This window comes from Podarcis bocagei (genome assembly GCF_964188305.1).
Source record: "Podarcis bocagei genome assembly, chromosome: 2".
Taxonomy (NCBI): domain Eukaryota; kingdom Metazoa; phylum Chordata; class Lepidosauria; order Squamata; family Lacertidae; genus Podarcis; species Podarcis bocagei.
Window position 1 is genome coordinate 37,768,434 of NC_138126.1, and position 18,113 is coordinate 37,786,546.

The following is an 18,113-nucleotide window of genomic DNA, read 5'->3' on the forward strand; positions in this document are numbered from 1 at the left end:
GTCATACAAGAGATGATAGAAGTTTGAAAAATGAGTTCCAATTAGAGCAGCGCTTCTTGGTATGGATGCCCAAGTCTACATTAAAAATGAAAAATAACAACTGACAGTGAAGGGCTGGATGGAACATAAACTTTGCACAGATCAAGTTTCAAGCCAAGTCCCCAGGATCTCTAGTTAAAGCGTTAGCTGGGGACAGATCAAACACACCCAATAGGTAGTACCAACAATGGCATGAAATGCTAGAATTCAAGAGGCACCATTTTATTCTTGAAAACTCTCACAGAGGGAAGAGTTTCCCTGGTCACAGAACCCGAGAACAGTTCCCCTGCCATTTTTTCAGATACTGCAGTCTTCCCCCCCTCATTCCATCCACTTATGGATTAAGGAAGAGCCCAATGGCTCTCCTAGGTTTCAGGCATTAGTCTACCCCAGACCTACCAGGAGATGTCAGGAACTGAACCCGGGACCTTTTGCATGGAGTGCCCTACTTCTGAGTAGCAGCTCTTCCACTCAGTGGGCAGCATAATAGTTACCCAAGTTTACAATATTATCTGAGTTGTCCCTGCAGGTACCGGTGCTAACAATATGTCTGTCTGAAATGTTTGCCAGTCAGAATAGATCCTACTGAACTAGATGGGGTGGCCAGGCTGCTTTTTGGCTCTGCAAAACTGTGTCAGGAGAGAATGCTCTTGTGTCAGGTGTGAGATACATGGGTATGGTTGATGGAACAAGGCCTTCTGGGCCAAATTCAAACTCTTGGTGGGCCAAGTTTCATCTGTGGGTTGGAGGTTCCTTGCTCCTGAAATAGACTAGTTGTCTAGCACAGTATAAAGCAGCTTTGTAGGATCACAATACTGTAGAGCTGTGGGTTTTTCAATTCTGCAGACATTGATTAGGTCTGGGCCAAGGTAGCATGAACCCCAGTGCTCCAGTGGAAAGGTGTTTTGGATTTCCACAAGCAAAAAGCCAGAAGGTTAAGCAATTGTATTTGTTTTATTTAGTAAAACAAGTTATACCCCATCATTCCACTATAAAATAGCATTCAGAGCAACCAGTAACACCCCCCTAAACTATAACACAAACATAAACAATTCAAATGTTATAGAGTCGTACCTCGGGTTACAGCCACTTCAGGTTGTGTTTTTTTGGGTTGCGGACCGCCGAAACCCGGAAGAAGCGGAACGGGTTACTTCTAAGTTTTGGTGGTTGTGCATGCACAGAAGCATTAAATCATGCTTTGTGCATGTGCAGAAGCGCCGAATCGCAACCCGTGCATGAGCAGATGTGGGTTGCGAACGTGCATCCCACATGGATCACATTCGCAATCCGAGCATCCACTGTACAAAACTGATAGGAAGATAGTACTGCCAATAGTTTAAATATCAGAGTGCTTCAAAAGTGCAGAGTCTCAGGGAAAGATGTTGTACTTACAATGGATCACACCTGCCAAGAAGACTCATGAGACGAAACATTAGGATAATGGCCATATTTCTTAATATAACAGCTTGGAAGAACTGCAAACAGTTTAACCAATCAACCAAATTCAGACAGTACAGACAAGTGAGAATTTTAGTTAATTCTGGTAGAACGGCATCCCTTCAGATCCTTTAGCATGTCATACAGTTGCAGACGGTGACTTCCCAGCAAACTGGGCAGCAGCGGGGGGCTTGATTACTAGGTGAGCCTTGAATGTGAATTCCACATATGCATTTGGGTGCTACTGTCCATTATTCACACAAAATGTGCATTTCAGGCCTTAAAGGACATCCCCATAAGTCCCACCAGTCCTACTATCTGGCAGATCACTAAAGCGTATCCTTAACCCAATAATGCCTCAGTGAACCTGCTGTTTCTTTCCCCAACCACCTCACCTGCCCACACTCCTTATACAAAGGTTGAAGAGCTTGGGATGAAGATCCATCAGGCCCCCCACATGGTCCTCCCCTCAACCTGCTCCCTTTGGGAGTCAGTCTTCCTTGAGGAAGGAGAAAAACAAATGCACACTAGCTACAAGAATAATATTCCTTCTGCTTATTGGTTTCTATCTCCATATAGCAGTGTTTCCCAATTAGCTAAGTGTTAGAAGTCCTGCTCCATGATTGCAGTCATGGGATTGTTGTCTTTCACATGACGGTATATGTTTTGACTCCACAGGGTGGGAAGTGACGAAGACAGGAAGTTTGTATTACTGTGTTCCATGAAGTGGGACTATTGTCCTTTGTTCTTTTTCTCTTTGCTGTCTGATGCTAGAGAGAGGGAGCCATGTTGCAGTGCTCCGTTTGTGTTTATATGTAAATAAAGTAGATTAGCCAAAATGCTGAGTTGCTGAGGTCTGTCATGCAAGATGCGCAAACTCTGTGGATTCCTAAGTGTGCTGGTGTCTGTTGGCATCGGTCGTTGTGATGTTCGGGCTGAAGAAAGTTTTTGAAGCTCCCGAACGATCAACCAGGAGGGAGTGTAGGCTGACCCCCCCCCCCCGTTTTTCAAAAGCAAAGCCATGGACCTCCTGCTTTTGAAAGTTTTGTTATCTCTATGGTAGTTTTTGTTATGTGAATGGTGCCACAGACCCCCTTGGGTGGGTTACACGGCCCCCCTGTGGTCCATGAATCACCAGTTGGGAACCACTTCTTCTATACAATATTATTCAGGATTCAAACACTGGTAAAACCTGCAGCTGATTCCATGCAGTGGGACACAGGCCCATGTGCCTACTTCCTACTGCACACTGGAAGTGGATTGTGCAAACTCAAAGCCCCAAGTTGCTCAATAAAAGATGGAAAGCCAGACCATGGCCACCATCTACCCAACCAACACCTTTTATTGCTATTATTTACATGAATCAGAACAGTTTGTGTCGGATAGATTTGAATCGCATCTGAAACTTTGCATATCTCTTTCTGTGGCGGCGGCGGCGGCAACAGCGTTATTGCCAACACTGCCTCAAAGTCTCTGTTAAAAGCTGTTCTGAAGGCATTTTTCAGTCTTTCTGCTGCAGCAAAGCAGCTTATTTTCCTTTGCAGGAGCATGAAAGGCTGCCGTGAAATGCAAGACTATTAATATTTCAAAGTGTTCTGGTGACATAATAAATCAAGAAAGTGAGCCTTGTGTGTTTTCTGATGTTGCCAGAAACTCTAGAAGTATTTATAGCCATGTTCACACTTGAGTGTTTTATCATATAAAGAACATTGATCTAAATATAAATTAAAATGATAAAAAGCTATAAAAATGCAAAACAAAGCATTGCTCTCCCTAGTCGATAAAAGTTCTCCTTATTCCAGTGTCTCTAGTCCCCTCCTTCTGCTCATCACTCCTTTGCCTTTGGCTTGTAATTTTTAATTCTCAGCTTCCTCTTTTAGTGTCATGTCTAATGTTCCATAGGTTTGATTTGTAGTGATCCACTCAAACAGAGTAAAGCTTTTGTTTGTTGTAAAATGCAACCAGTATGAGGCAAGTTTGTGTGTGGTTTCCTTCTCTGCGCTATTCTCTCTGCAGATTCACATTTCTTGTTCCTGCCTGAGGGGATGGATTTGAGTTAGATTATCTTTAAGGCACCTTCAACGCTGTGCTTTGCTTCCTCTTAGACATTTCAAGTGCATCTCAGCAACAGTAGCAAGGCTTCTAGGATCTCTACTCCTAGATCTTGTCGTTAAGCAGGCTTATTGTGAAAATAAAACATCATGCTTCATGTGATGTTTGCAAGCATGTGTGTGTGTGTGGAAATCCATGTATTGCAGTTTACACCTGACAAAGTAAGCTGTATCCTATCAAATCTCATGCCTGGATAACATCAACTGTCTTTACAATTTACAGTCTTTACTGTGTTAGAACCTTTTGGCAATTTACAATTGCAACGTTAGAGCTTTTTGGAAATTCTGCCATACGGGTAAAAATATATTTCTGGATTCCTTCTCAAGTCTGTTCTGTGCAATGACTGCAAACAGCTGCTCTCCCTTTTCAATTTCCCTACAAATTATTTACTTATTGCATTCACATCCCACCTTTTTCTCTGAGGAGCTCAAGATGAGGCACATGGTTCTCCCCATCGTCATGTAATCTCCACAACAAACACTGTGAGGTTAAACTGAGAGGCAGTGACTGGCCTAAGGTCACACAGTTAGCTTCATGGCCAAGGGGGAGATTTGAAACCTGTATCTCCCAGATATTAGGCCGAGACTCTAACCACTACACCTCACAGGCTCTCAGTAGCACCAAACATTTGGAAAATGGAGCCTTGACAGCTTTTAGGATTAGTTGTGTATTTCAGTTTGAAATGGAACCCCCCCCCCACACCTTATACTGTATATAATAGCAAAGTCTCACATCAAATATGACTGATCTGTAGAAAGGACTTAAAAATCATATGTGTGTGTGTGTGTGTGTGTATAGTGTGTTAATCCCACAATTATCTAAAAGGCTAAAACTCACAGAAATGTTTGGGATCATTTCAGAACAATAACTTCTTAAGTTTTTTGATGGTTGCTGATAATTTCAAAAGTTCAAGGATTTACTTTCTCCCTTCATATAAAAAGGATTATGTAGGCTCTAACATTGTCTAATGGCTTATATTCATTTAGTCCAGTTCCCAGTATCATCTGGAGGAAACCTGATGGTAGCCCATTGGCTAGAAAAATCCACACATCCAAAGGAATCCTTGAAATCCCAGACTTTCAGCAAGAAGATGAAGGCTCCTATGAATGCATTGCAGGAAACATTCGGGGAAGGAATGCTGCAAAAGGCCAGCTGCTTATATATGGTGAGAAAATTGAATTATTTCCAGATAGAATACCAGCATTATTGAGAAATACTACTTACACCCTTTATTTAGTCCTCACAGGAAGAAATCAAGGACAAAAATAATAAAATGACTGGTGAGCTAAAATGTAGTTCAGGATTCAGTGAATATGAAATATTATGCATCAGTGGTAGACTAAAAATGTAGCTCATAGCATCCTAGGGCTACAAAGGTAAATACAAAGAAAAATGGAGGGGGAAAGTGGTTTCATACATAGAAAATATTAAGTGGCAGAGAGAAATTTTGTCATCTCCTCTTCTCCCTGTTTATCCGTGGCAGAGCTCCCTTTGTGCCCAGCAGATTTTCAGGCTATAATTCCCATGACTCCTGACCATGGGCCATGCTGTTTGGGGGTTATGGAAGTTGAGTTCCCAGACAGATAGAGGGCAACAGGTTGGGAAAGACAGGACTAAACAAGGAAGAAGATCCCAGTGGTTTGTGGTGGTGGGCTTCTTGGAAAAGGCACTGCCAGCACGTCCTTCTAGAAACGGGGAAGGTAAACAAAGAATTAGGCAAAAAGGTGAAATATTTAGGGATATGGATGACTGCAAGGAATCTTCATCTATTTCAAGATACAGGTAGGTAGCCGTGTTGGTCTTACACAGTCAAAATATATACCATATTTTTGGCTCTATAAGACTCACTTTTTCCCTCCCAAAAAGTAAGGGGAAATGTGTGTGCGTCTTATGGAGCGAATGCAGGCTGCACAGCTATCCCAGAAGCCAGAACAGCAAGAGGGATTGCTGCGCAGCGATCCCTCTTGCTGTTCTGGCTTCTGAGATTCAGAATATTATTTTTTCTTGTTTTCTTCATCCAAAAACTAGGTGCGTCTTATAGAGCAAAAAATACGGGTATATGTTTTTTAAAATGTCCAGTAGCACCTTAGAGACCAAGTAAGTTTGTTCTCAGTGCATGGACACGAAAGCTTATACCAAGAACAAACCTAGTTGGTCTCTAAGATGCTACTGGACAATTTTTTTATTTCTTTATATATTTTATTTCAAGATAATTATATAAAGATTTGGAAAGGTCGAACGAAACCGGTACAAAATGGAAATAGAAACCTTGTGGCAGTGGACCTTTTATTGGTACCTGAGAAAATACCCACATTTGCCACCATTCAGAGCCACCCATGCTTAAAACAGTTCAGTGTTCAAAGCAAGGAAAAGAAGTGGATGGATTGATGATTGGGCTGGGAGAAGGAGCTGGGAAATTATTGCAGGGGGCATGGGATTCGGAAGAGCATTCACTTTTGTATTCTGATTTTCTATTTCCACCCCACCCACCACAGTCTATGTGTCAGGCTTATATTTCCATAAAGCTCCATTACTGAACATAATAGCTCAGTTCATAGAGCATGAGACTCTTATTCTCAGAGTCATGCGTTCGGGCCCCAAGTTGGGCAAAATATTCCTGCATTACAATTCTATGATTCTATGTAACCAATAAAAGTCAATTGATGTATAGGAAATCACTTTGTATTCAAACCTTTAAAATTATGCTCTTTCCTTATACTCCAAAATCATGTTGCATATGCCAGAAAGCAAAGCTAAGGTCAAATGCTTACAAAGAAGATACTCTCCAATTGTGTTTCTCCACGGAAAGGAGGATCTTTCAGTAGAGGGGTAATGAGACAAAAAAATGTAGGCGTAGGATGCAATTTTCATGAACCTCCCCTTTCCTTCTCAGTTATTAGACTATTCCTACCTATCATGCTGTTTAAAAGATTCCCCCAGCCTTATGGGGCAGATTCTGGAGGGCAGGGGGACTGCAGAGTGAAGGGAGATGAGCAAAAATCATACCCCTGCCTCATTCTGCTAACAGAAACCTCTGCTTGATCAAGGAACACATTATATCAGCAGGTGTCACAATGGGATACAACCCAGGGTAGCACACATTACAGCCTTAAAATACATTGAGACTGTTTTTTGTTTTGTTTTTTACCTTGCCGCATTTCATTTTGATTTTACAAATCCTAGTACACACGTCACATATGATGTGTTTCCACTCTATCTGGTGTTGGCACTTCCCATAACCAAAATGAGTGAGTGAGACAGATTCCCCCTATTCTTGTTTACAGAGATGAGTCTGCATCTCTCCCCCACCCCCTTCACTGCCTCCTCTTGTTTTAAAATGAATGAGATCCTAACCTACTTACAAGGGGCTGAATTTGAATTTAATGGGGCTGAATTCTAAGAAAACATGGATTGTAGTGGGCAGGCTGCAAGTGGTAGCTGGGTGGGAAGTGGGATGCTCCTCCATGATACATCCCAGTGGACTGTGGGTAATTGTGGGTGACGTTGTGTACACGGATTCAAAGACCAGGGTGAAAATGCACTAAAGTCAGAGAGAAGGGTAATGTGTGCATATGTCTTAGCATAGATTTCCTGGTTGCTGCCATTCCGAATGGGGTTTTAGGTTTTATTATGCTGTATATCCACTGTTAAATGTATATTTCTGTACTAATTCCTCATATAACACATAAATGTCACAGACAAAGAAAGTCAACAACAGAGAAATGACCACCTTCATAATGCAAAGTCTTTAACACACAACATTTCACCTGAAGAAGTATACAGTAGGCTGTTCTAATAAGCTTATTTATTTGAATTTATGTTATTAATTTGTCTCTTGTTCCAAAGTTTTAGGGTAAAGGCACCTACAATAAAGTTACAATAATTTCGTGGTTTTTCCCCATTGATAACAGCACCCCCTGAATGGAATAAAAGCATTGAGAATGCCTCTCTTTCTCTTTATGACACATTGGTTTGGGAATGTGAAGCAACTGGGAAGCCAAGCCCCTCATATAGCTGGTTTAAAAATGGCCAGCCCCTTGCATCAGAGGTAAGATCTGGGGTTCATTTTGGCTTCAGCTCAAAATTTGTAACCAATTCTGCTTTTTGTGAAGCTTTCCTTCTTTTCTTTTGTTGCTTTGAAAATCTAACTCTCTTTTGAATCAATCAGCAACTGGTTCCATTGAGTGATTCCAAATTTTAGCATGACAAAAGTGAACAATATCTCACCACCCACCATTTCCACTCTGTGGTTTGAAGGAGAATGCCTAGTAGCACTGCAACAAAATATCTGTGTTTTACACACCTTTATCAAGCCAGAGTACAACGTCCATTCATTTGTCCATTGCTTTTTTTATTTGTGGGTGATTATTTATCAGATTGGTTATATGACTCAAAAGAAAAGCAGCTGAAAAGGATTGGGAAGTAGAGCTTCCATTTGAAATAAAATGTCTATGCTGATGTGTTTCACATTCATATGATTTTGTGGGTCGGTGGGTGGAAAATAGAGAGAAGGAGTAAGATTCACTCTGAGGACAGCAACAGCCTGCAGGTTGAACTAAGTATGCAGAAGATATTTGCAGCAAGCTCTGTGGAAGTAAAAAGTGGAGAAGTAATGGAATGTTGTTAATTAGATTGCTGTGTACCATCCATACAACCTGAGGCTGTGTCCTCATCAATTTTTTAAGCTAAGCAAGGTTGGGATGGGTCAATACTTGAGGGAGAATCCTCTAAGGAAAATCCAGAGTGCTGAAGAATCGGTTTAAAAAAGATCAGTAGGAGTCACCCTTTCTTCATCTACCCTACTCTCTCTCTCTCTCTCGATTGGCATCATCTTAAACTATTAAAAAACTCTGCAGTTATGCACATTTGATTCTTAACGCATATGCCCAGAACCAGAGCTACACACATCATGATGATCACACAGACATCTTGTGCATTCAGTCCTTTCTATTCATTTCAACAGAAGGGAATGTTAGAAGTCTTTACTCAAATCCCTCCACAAATCTGACACATGGAAGAGACAGCGGGACTGAGCCAGCCAATATTATCATATTTCTTTATATCCCACCTTTTTCCCTGAAAGGGACTCAAGTTGGCTTCCAGATAAAATAAAAACAGCTTGAAAACATGGGGGGGGCAGGACCAATAGTTAGAAAACAAACGTGTGTGTGTGTGTGTGTGTGTGTGTGTGTGTGTGTGAGAGAGAGAGAGAGAGAGAGAGAGAGAGAGAGAGAGAGAGAGAGAGAGAGAGACGCTGGCCTTGGCCCCAATGCCTGCATATTTGGTGAATACAATCTCCACAAGTAAAGAGACAGGACTGTAACTCAGCAATAGAGCATCTGCTTTGCATGCAGAAGGTCCCAGGATCAATCCCTACCATCTCTAGGTAGTGTTGTGTGGGACTCCTGCCTAGAATCCTGCAGAACCGCTGCCTATCAGTGTAGACCAGTGCTTCCCAAACTTGGCTCTCCAGCTGTTTTTGGACTACAGTTCCCATCATCCCTGACCACTGGTCTTGCTAGCTAGGGGTGATGGGAGTTGTAGTCCAAAAACAGCTGGAGAACCAAGTTTGGGAAACCCTGGTGTAGACAGTAATGAGCTAGATGGGCCAATGATCTGACTCGATATAATTCCCTACATTCCTATATTTGGAGCCTGTGGAATTAGGGTGCTCACTGGCTTTGAGACACTACTTGTGTAGAGTGCAGAGAGATCAGGTGTGTGTGTGTGTGTGTGTGTGTGGCATTGGGTGAACATAACTGTTGTCTCATGCAAAACAATGAATTGAAAATATGTTTCGTCCTTATTTGAGTATTGGGGTCCCCAAGCCACCCCCTAAATAAATCACGCAGCAATAGAGGCTGAAACAATTGTGTGCCAAGAATATATAACCTTTGGGCCAACCCTCTAAATGGTAACATCAAAATCTCCCCAGCAACCTGACTTGGCCCAATCACAATCATGGCCATCCAAACAGTTCCACCCAGTAACCTAGAGGAGGTGTCTTGTTAGACATTTTCTCGAGTGTGAAACCTGATGTAGCCAAACAGCACCACCCATGCCCAAGAGGCAGGTATCAGCACCCTTGATTTAGGGTGGGAAAACTACCAGAGCTTGAGCTCAGGGACTATAGAATTCTGACTGACTGACAAAGAAGAATGAAACAGAAAACCAGGAAGATGGGAGATAGAATGGCGTATTCTAAAAGAAGCATGGCTAATAGTTTGGTTTAAAAGCAGAATTCAAGTACAAGACCCCTATGCCCTCCTGCAGCCTCCAGAAGCTGGTATTCAGAAATACCGATGCCTCTGACTGGAACACTCCGCAGTCCCCAATTCAGTTGGAAATATCACTTGCTCATATGTACGTGGGAGCTCTTGTATTCAGATAAGTTCAGAGTGCCCATCCAGACTTTCACACACAAAACTGATTACTGCATCAGCAGCAGTCAAAAGGCTATTGCATTCTTTGGCCAGCAAGTCTTTTAACACATATAACAAAGTTATCATAACTCAGGCCACATATAGCAGATCCTCAAAGGATCCCCAATACAACCTGCAACACCCCATGCCGACTCCTAAAATATATTGAATCATGTCAGGGGTTCGCTTGTACAAAGTGTCATCATACTCCCAGCCTTCCTGCTGATCTAGAACCCAGGTTAAAAGGAATAATTTCTGGTATCTATGACGGAAATACAGGGTGGTGCACTGGAATTGTATTGGCGGCTGATTCAGGTAAACCTAATGTGTCAGAGGGCAGAACTACAGGTGTGGCCCCTAGGGATTTGAATTTGACAACCCTGACACAGAGGCTGTGTACACACACATGCTCTTTCTTCACTCTAGCAGAGACAACTTCTCTTTCTCCTTAAACTAAATAAAATAAAAACATTTTAAACATGGTTTTCATGGTATTAATATTGGCTTCCTTTCTTCCTTCTTTTTTTAGGAAAGATTTCAAATCGAAAATGGAACTCTTACTATAACTATGCTGAACATTTCAGACTCTGGCTTCTATCAGTGCGTTGCAGAAAACCAATACGATTCCATCTATTCCAATGCCGAGTTAAGAGTATTAGGTAAGTTAACTATTCCTTCAAATGGGAAGATTGGAATGTTATAAACAACTAAGTTCTGAGAATGAAAGGGGGGCAGGGAGTCATGGAGGAGACAAGCCAAGAGGAAAGACCCATACATTTCAAAGCTAAAGAATTACAACTCATTAGTTCATTTTCTTTGAACTGCTCTGCCACATATTTCTACACCCACTTTTCAATTTAACTTACTTGTAGTTTCAGCCCCTGACTTTTCCAAACATCCTGTGAAAAGAACGTCAGTTGTCCAAGTGGGAGGCCAAGTTGCGATTGGATGCAAGCCAGAGGCCTCTCCCAAGGCTGTCATTAGCTGGAAGAAAGGCACTGAAACACTACGGCAAAGCAAAAGGTAACCCCTTTTTTGTTTATTTCTAAGTGATTAATGCTGGAACACTGTTTATCAAATCTTGGCACAATCCAAGGAGCTACTGGGGCACCTGGAAGGAGCTTTCACTATTTCATTGATTTTTTTTTACTCTTTTTGAAAAAACAAACGGCTGAAATCCATGTCATGTCACAAACCCCTCAAGTATCAACAGCAATGCCATGTGACATAGTGGGCTGCTGTTCATTAATAGAAAAAAAGTCTAAAGATCATTGGGTGTATCCAATGGTTGTTATTTTCTCCTGCAGGAGAAGCCCGGGAAAGTAGAAGCAAAATCATTTCAAAAATGGTGAGATGATTGAAGAAACATGCCAAAATAAAGTAGAGCTGCTGGATCAGATAAATTAAATGATACAAAATGATAATCTGGTTGAAGTTGACTCTAGGTAATCTGGCTATTGCATGTACAAGAGTATTCTAACTTTTATGTCTTTATTTATTAATCTGTACACCGCTTTTATGCCAAAATGGCATAAATATTTTCTAAGTTGTACGTTTGTCAGTCTTACAGGGAAACTTAAGCCTATTATTTTCACCTTTTAATATATTAGGTTAAATAAATCAGGTCATTGTTTATTCAACCTGAATCCCACTCTTTAACTGGACAATGATAATTTTACCTAATGGTCCATCTTTTGGTATCTGAGGAGATTACCCACAGGGGCCAGATATGTGTTGAAAATACAGATTTGGAAAACTTCTGAATTCTGAGTTTGATCGCTACTAAACACAAATAGGAGCCAGGAGCTCCAGCATCATCAGCAGAAAAGTACATCTCCCATGAGGATGTGGAGGAGAAAATTGCGTGTGTCACCTCTTTTATTTTTCTTCCATGGTACATTGTCAAACAAGACAAACAGTAGAAGCTCTTTACCTAAACCTAAGTGACTGAACTGGTGTTGTAACTGCTGCATTACACACTAACAAATAAAGACTACCTATTGATTGCTAACAGATGACCTATATGGGATATTAAAAGTGGTGCATAATGTTAAGTCAAAATATTTTATTATCCGAAAAGTTTCACATGCATTTAAAATGTTCTACTAATGTATTCAGCAGACAATTCTTCTGTTGTTTGGTTCATTTAGTTTGATGATATGCATTGTTAGTAGCAAAAAAATCTTGAATCCTAATTTTGAACCACAGGAGACTTTCATCCATACCTTCTTGTATCACCAAATGACCCCATGTTTTAAATACAGTGGTACCTCGGATTACATACGCTTCAGGTTACAGACTCCGCTAATCCAGAAATAGTACCTCGGGTTAAGAACTTTGCTTCAGGATGAGAACAGTTTCAGGTTAAGAACGGACCTTCAGAATGAATTAAGTACATAACCAGAGGTACCACTGTAGTTCTGAAAGTTGTTGGTGGTCTCCTAACCATACCTCAAGCCAGGGCTTTTTTCCAGCCATTGCTCACAGGAGCTCAGGTGGGTGTTATTGCCATTCTGAGAGAACAAGAGAGAAGTTCATGATGAGTTCAGGCACCTGTTTTTCTAGAAAAACAGCAGTGCTTAAAGTCTATTTTATAGGGGGATTAGTTTTGATGCCTCTCAAGCCTTTCCTTCACTCTCTTTGAAAACTTGAAGAAGTTCCACATTTGATATTAATGAGGCGTAACTAGGGGCTGGATGCTCTACTTTTGAAGGGAGGTTTTGGTTCTGGTTCTGTAATTAATTTTAACCTGGTGGGGAATGTGCTTGATTGACAGACTTCTCAGAGGCGAGTTTTTCTATCTCAAAATAGGTAAGAGAGTTTGCAGCAATCCAAGCTGGTGTTGTGCATACTAAGAAATGGGTATGACTTTAGAGAGACCTTAGAGAGAAACTCTAATCATACAGTTGTGGTAAAACTCATGTGGGAAGGTTCTCATGGCAGTACAGTGTCATGTGCAACTGTTTCCACTGCCGTTGCCTTTCAGTGGGGCTAAGGTGGAACCTCAGCTAGAAAATTAAATACTCCTACGCAGTAAAGTCATGCTCTCTATTATAGAATTGAATATAATAAAGACAAAGGCCATATATGTCTTGGGGAGATGTACAAAAGTCCACAGAGCAGGCTTTAAACAAGAAGTGTTTTCTCATTCCCAGTTCATTAGCCTATTCCAGTGCTTCAGTTTGTCTTATGCTTTCTGTTTAGACAGATAAGAATGGTGTAGAATTGGAGGCGGAATGTAAATTTGGCAATACTTGGAAATATTTTAAATCATTTTGCATTAATAATTTTTAAACGAGCACTTTAGCAATCTAGGTGAATAACAGTTTTGTTGTTGTAGCTCTGCATTTTGAAGCAACAGATTTAGACAGTGAAGTGGTTCATACCACGGAGTATACCAAACTATGACTTATCAAGACAGCATGAATGTGCAGACTCCTGGACAGTTGTTTGCTGCTGCTTCCCAGCCTTTTTTACTCTTGCACAATGCTGAGCTAAGCCAACATTTGGCTTAGCATGTCATCTGAATCTGGGCTGCTGGTTAAGCTCTAACTAACTAAGTTAGCCCCTTGCTAACTAAAAATTCTATCCAAGAACACACCTTAAGATTGTTCTTTGGCTTACAGTGTCATACAAACCAGACCATAGTTATTACAACCTTCTTTAAGTGGTATCTGATACTGGTCATTCAGATCCTAGTTTTCTCTTATGTGAAACATTAAACTGCCTTCTGTTCTGAATCTCAGCCCCTTTTTTCCCTCCTCACCCCCATCACCCAAGTTGTCCTCCTACCTAAACATTGTATTACGTCCTCATCAACCAGAAAGTTCATGTTCATTTTCATTTTATTAAATAGACCTCTGTGGGCTTTGGCTTTTAGAGCTGAGACAATGCAAGATTATCAGGACAACGCAAGCTTTCGAAGACAGTTTCACCATAAAGGCAAAATAAATAAAAATTGATCTCTTCTCTTGATGACGTACTTGTATTACTTAGTGGACCAATGAGATTGATTCCTTAGCTGCTAACTTTAATTAATCACTTCAACTCTATTTCTGGCTAATGGGTGAAGTGACAGAAATCAAAGGCATAGATTTCCCTTCATGCTTCCAGTCATCACATTTTGCAGTATCTATTGAGATATGAAAATGCATGCAAAATTTCAGGGCACTCAGCAGAATTGCTTGGATATCTTTTTCTTGTTGCTTCTCACTTCAGCTGAAACCACATTAACACTATGTAGAACTAACAGGCAGCATCACTTTTGCTCTATCAGTTCCTTCTCCACTTCTCAAGATCATGAGTTTAAAAATTTCAAGGCTGTGAAAAATTTATTTGAGTAATTCCAACATTCTTATTGACTTCTTTTGCTTCTGTTAAATTCCAGTTTTGCCCATATTTTTTCTACTTGAAGTGAAATGCAGTAGCATTTTTTTTTAATATGCTCTATATTAAAATAGCAGACCTGTGTACAAATACTTGTATTAATGTATAGTGCCATGTGATGTACCCTATCATTACACACATAGTTATTTACAGCTGTAGCTATTAGCCTGGTCACATAGTGATTATTCTTGATTAAATCCAGATCATTTATAGACAAGTTAAAAAGCACAAGTCTTAATACTGTTCCTTAGGGAACTTCACTTCTTACATCCTGTCATTGTAAGAACTGTTAATGTATTGCTACTTACTCACTGTTTCCCAGTCTTTAACAAGTTACTGCTCCCCTGAGTGCTAAGCTTACTCTTGAGTCTTTGGAAACACAGATTATTGAAAGCATTTGAAAGTCAAAATGCACAGTGTCTACTAGATCCTCCCTATCCATATGCTTAGTAAAACCCTCAAAGATCTCCAAAGGTTTAGCTAGACATGACTAGCCATTGCAGCAACCATGCTGGTTCTTCTTCAGCAAGACTTGTTCTTCTACATGCTTGGTAATTCTGTCTTTAACAATGGTTTCTACAAATTTTACCCAAACAGATATTAAGCTAAGTGGCCTGTAATTTCTAATATCCCCCCTTTTTATATGAAAATTGTGTTATTTGGATCATTTTCAAGTCCACTGGTATGGAGGCTGATCTTAAGGGAAAGTTCCATATTTTTTGTCTGAATATCAAAATGTGAGAAGGTGGACAAGAACATTAACAGAGAAATTCTGATAGGAGAGGAACAAAACATTTCTTTCTTCAAGGTAACAATAAGAAAGGTGAAGGTCTGCACTTCTCCCTTTCCTATCATTCTTAGTTCTCATTTCTTCCTTTGTTGTAACTTTTCAGCTGAAAGTGACAATTTGCTGGCCTCAATTTATCAAAACTTTCATAGTTTTCCTTTGTTGGATGTGAAAGTGTACGAAACTTTTTTAATGAGTGCCCTTGCACCTTCTCAGAGCTGTGACTTCTGCATGGTCCATTGGCACCTCTGGAAAGTTCAGCACAGATTTTGCTCAAACATTAGGCTCCATCAGCCAGCAAGTAACAGTAGCAAGCTAAATTATTAAAGAAAATGTTAAATTCCCCCATACATAACTTCTATATATTGTTAAAAAAATAAACCTTTTTTGATAACCACTACAACAACAAAACTAACCTGAATTCTTTCCCTTGTTCTTTACCCACTAAAGGTTTTTGCTGAGTCTACACAGCACAGAATTCTTTTTAATGTAATTATGTGTTCATAAGTTCACGTACATAGATATGCAGAGATAGTCTTTATGGAACTTAGATTACAGCAACAGTGATTGGGTTGCAGTCATAGAGAAAGTAGGCAGCGTGGCTGACCAGGAAGGAAAAGCAATCAGAAGACACAGACAATTATTCAAGGGAGTTAAAGATGTTGCCAGAAAAGGATGTTGGAGGACAGAAATCAGATAGACCAAGATGCAAAAAAGATGTAAATATATACATATAAATGTACATTAACTGTGATATAAGTGTCATATAATCCTATTATTGAAATAATTTAACTGCCCAATACATGGAGAATATGGAATGAGATTTAATTTGACAACTGTGAAACACTTATCAAACAGGAAAAATGGGTGTGTCCATGTCTAGTACCTACACACAGAGAAAGCAGCTCATAGGACTTAAGAGAGCCATATACAATATCACTTATCCCCAGCGGGCCAATGTGCAAGGTGAACAAGACTGCCCACCTCTCAGTCACATGACATCATCATGAAGTCAGATGAAACATTTCCCTTTACAGACTGTATTGAATTCAAACTGACCTACAAAGGAAAAATGTGGGAAGTGGAGCCATGTTCCTGGGGCCCTGGCCCAACTGTTGGGCATGTTGCTACATGTCCATGCATTAGAATGGGTGGCTGGTTTGAAGATGCCTGCCCTCCTTGCACATGGGCTTCTTCAACTGCAGATGACCACACAAACTTGTGGCTTCTGAGGTGGGGCCAGGACCATGGATGGGACCAAGAGTGCAGCCCCACACCCCAGTAATCGTTTGATGCCTCTTTCACATGAAGTCATGATGCTTAAGTAACATGGCTCTGAGGTAGGAATGGATTGAACTATAGGACATGCGTGTACAATATGGGCACAGTTCTTTATGTTTCCGTGATGTGCTCATGGCAGTAACTTCTTACATACAAGGTTTCTTCACAAAAAAATTATGAAATTTATGAGCCAGAAAGTTGGGTTGTTTGTTGTTTTTTACCCTACCCCCTTGTTGAGGATACTGTTATAGAAGAGTTAAAGCTCAGTACTGAAGCACATGCTATTTATGTTGGATGTGAAAAGTTCCCTTCTCAGCATCTCCAAGGAGGCTAGGAAAGTCCTCTGTCTGGATTCCATGGCTCATAGGCGTAGACAATACGGAGCGAAATATATCAATGTTCTGACTTGATGTGCATCTGCTTCCTATATTCCTAAATAAAGATAGATTGGGAATGATTCACTCTAGGCAGAAGGGTCATCAAAATCCCTTTGAATTCTCTTTAAACCTCTTAATTGTTTCATTGAAGACTTGAGTCTTTTACCATGGCTCACAATTAATGGTATTTCAGTACACCAGCACCAATATTAGACTTGGAAACTAATGATGTTGTGACTATCTGAGATTAGTGGATTTTTTAAAAATTTGTACAATAAAATATACAGGTAAACTGAGATTTAAAATATAAAAGAAATGTACTTGAGCTCAAGACTCCTAATATTTCACTGCACATTACTAAGTGGGTAGTTTTATTCATATCTTGAAGCTGGGCATCATGATTGGGATCCAAAGAGTTTAATTTAGGAGTGCCTAAGAATTTGAGTACAGCCAGTGAGATCCCCCCCCCCCATTGAACAGTAGTCTCCCATAATAAACCCCTTTTAAAAGGCTTCCTGGGTTCAATTTTGAGTTGTTATGTGGAATGAGATTGCTGCTGTTTGAACACAAACCCAGAGCTTCCCTAGTTGTGTGGTTCTTTGAATGCTGCTCCATGAATCTAAATCAGGATCTTAATAGCTGGATATAGGAAGTCATTGCCTTCAACTTTTAAACTTCAGGATTTATGTTTTGTTGTGTGCTTTTATTTTTAAGACAACACCATCTGCATGGTGTGCTTTCTGTTTCTGTCTAACTCCCTCTTTCCACACTTCCCCTCCTCTCTCTCTCTCACACACACTTTAATCCTCTCAATGAATTGCGAAGGAGATAATCACAAAGGACGACACATTTCATATCTACACAGTGTTTCCCCAATGACAAATATTTGTATTTTTAGTTTATACACCCCAAGGTGTGCTTAGAAAAAAACACACAAATGGAATATAATTGCCTCTTTAATTAGCAGGAATATTTTTTTCTCTCACTTATTGTTGCTAATAATTTTATTTACTCAAATGTCTTTAATAAGCCTGTTCAACTGGAATTTGGAATTCTGTTTTGATCCAAATTAACCTCAGGTTTAATAGTATATATTTTATTGGCAGTGAAATTGTGGCAACTGATTTCAAAGCTCATTAAAATCTGCTCTGAGATAGGGAGAAGACTCTTTTACACATAGTTAAATGGAGTTTTATTAAACTGTGGTATTATTGCCATACAAATTACATGCAGACAAGTAGAAAGATCATTAACATATTGTTACAGGCCACA

The 18,113-nt window shown here is 40.2% G+C and overlaps 1 protein-coding gene across 8 annotated transcripts in view; it reads left to right on the top strand.

The window, feature by feature from the left end:
- The window catches only part of LOC308581529 (contactin-6-like), a 210,434-nt gene that overhangs the window by 146,038 nt on the left and 46,283 nt on the right, over positions 1-18,113 (top strand). For all 8 annotated transcript variants that reach the window (XR_014005104.1, XM_081184028.1, XM_081184033.1 and 5 more), the window contains 4 exons: positions 4,575-4,753; positions 7,500-7,636; positions 10,540-10,669; positions 10,883-11,033. Coding sequence is in view for 7 of the 8 variants with exons in the window: in XM_081184028.1 (XP_081040154.1) it covers positions 4,575-4,753; positions 7,500-7,636; positions 10,540-10,669; positions 10,883-11,033 (597 nt within the window). In the remaining variant the exon portion in view is untranslated. The remainder of the gene's footprint in view (positions 1-4,574; positions 4,754-7,499; positions 7,637-10,539; positions 10,670-10,882; positions 11,034-18,113) is intronic.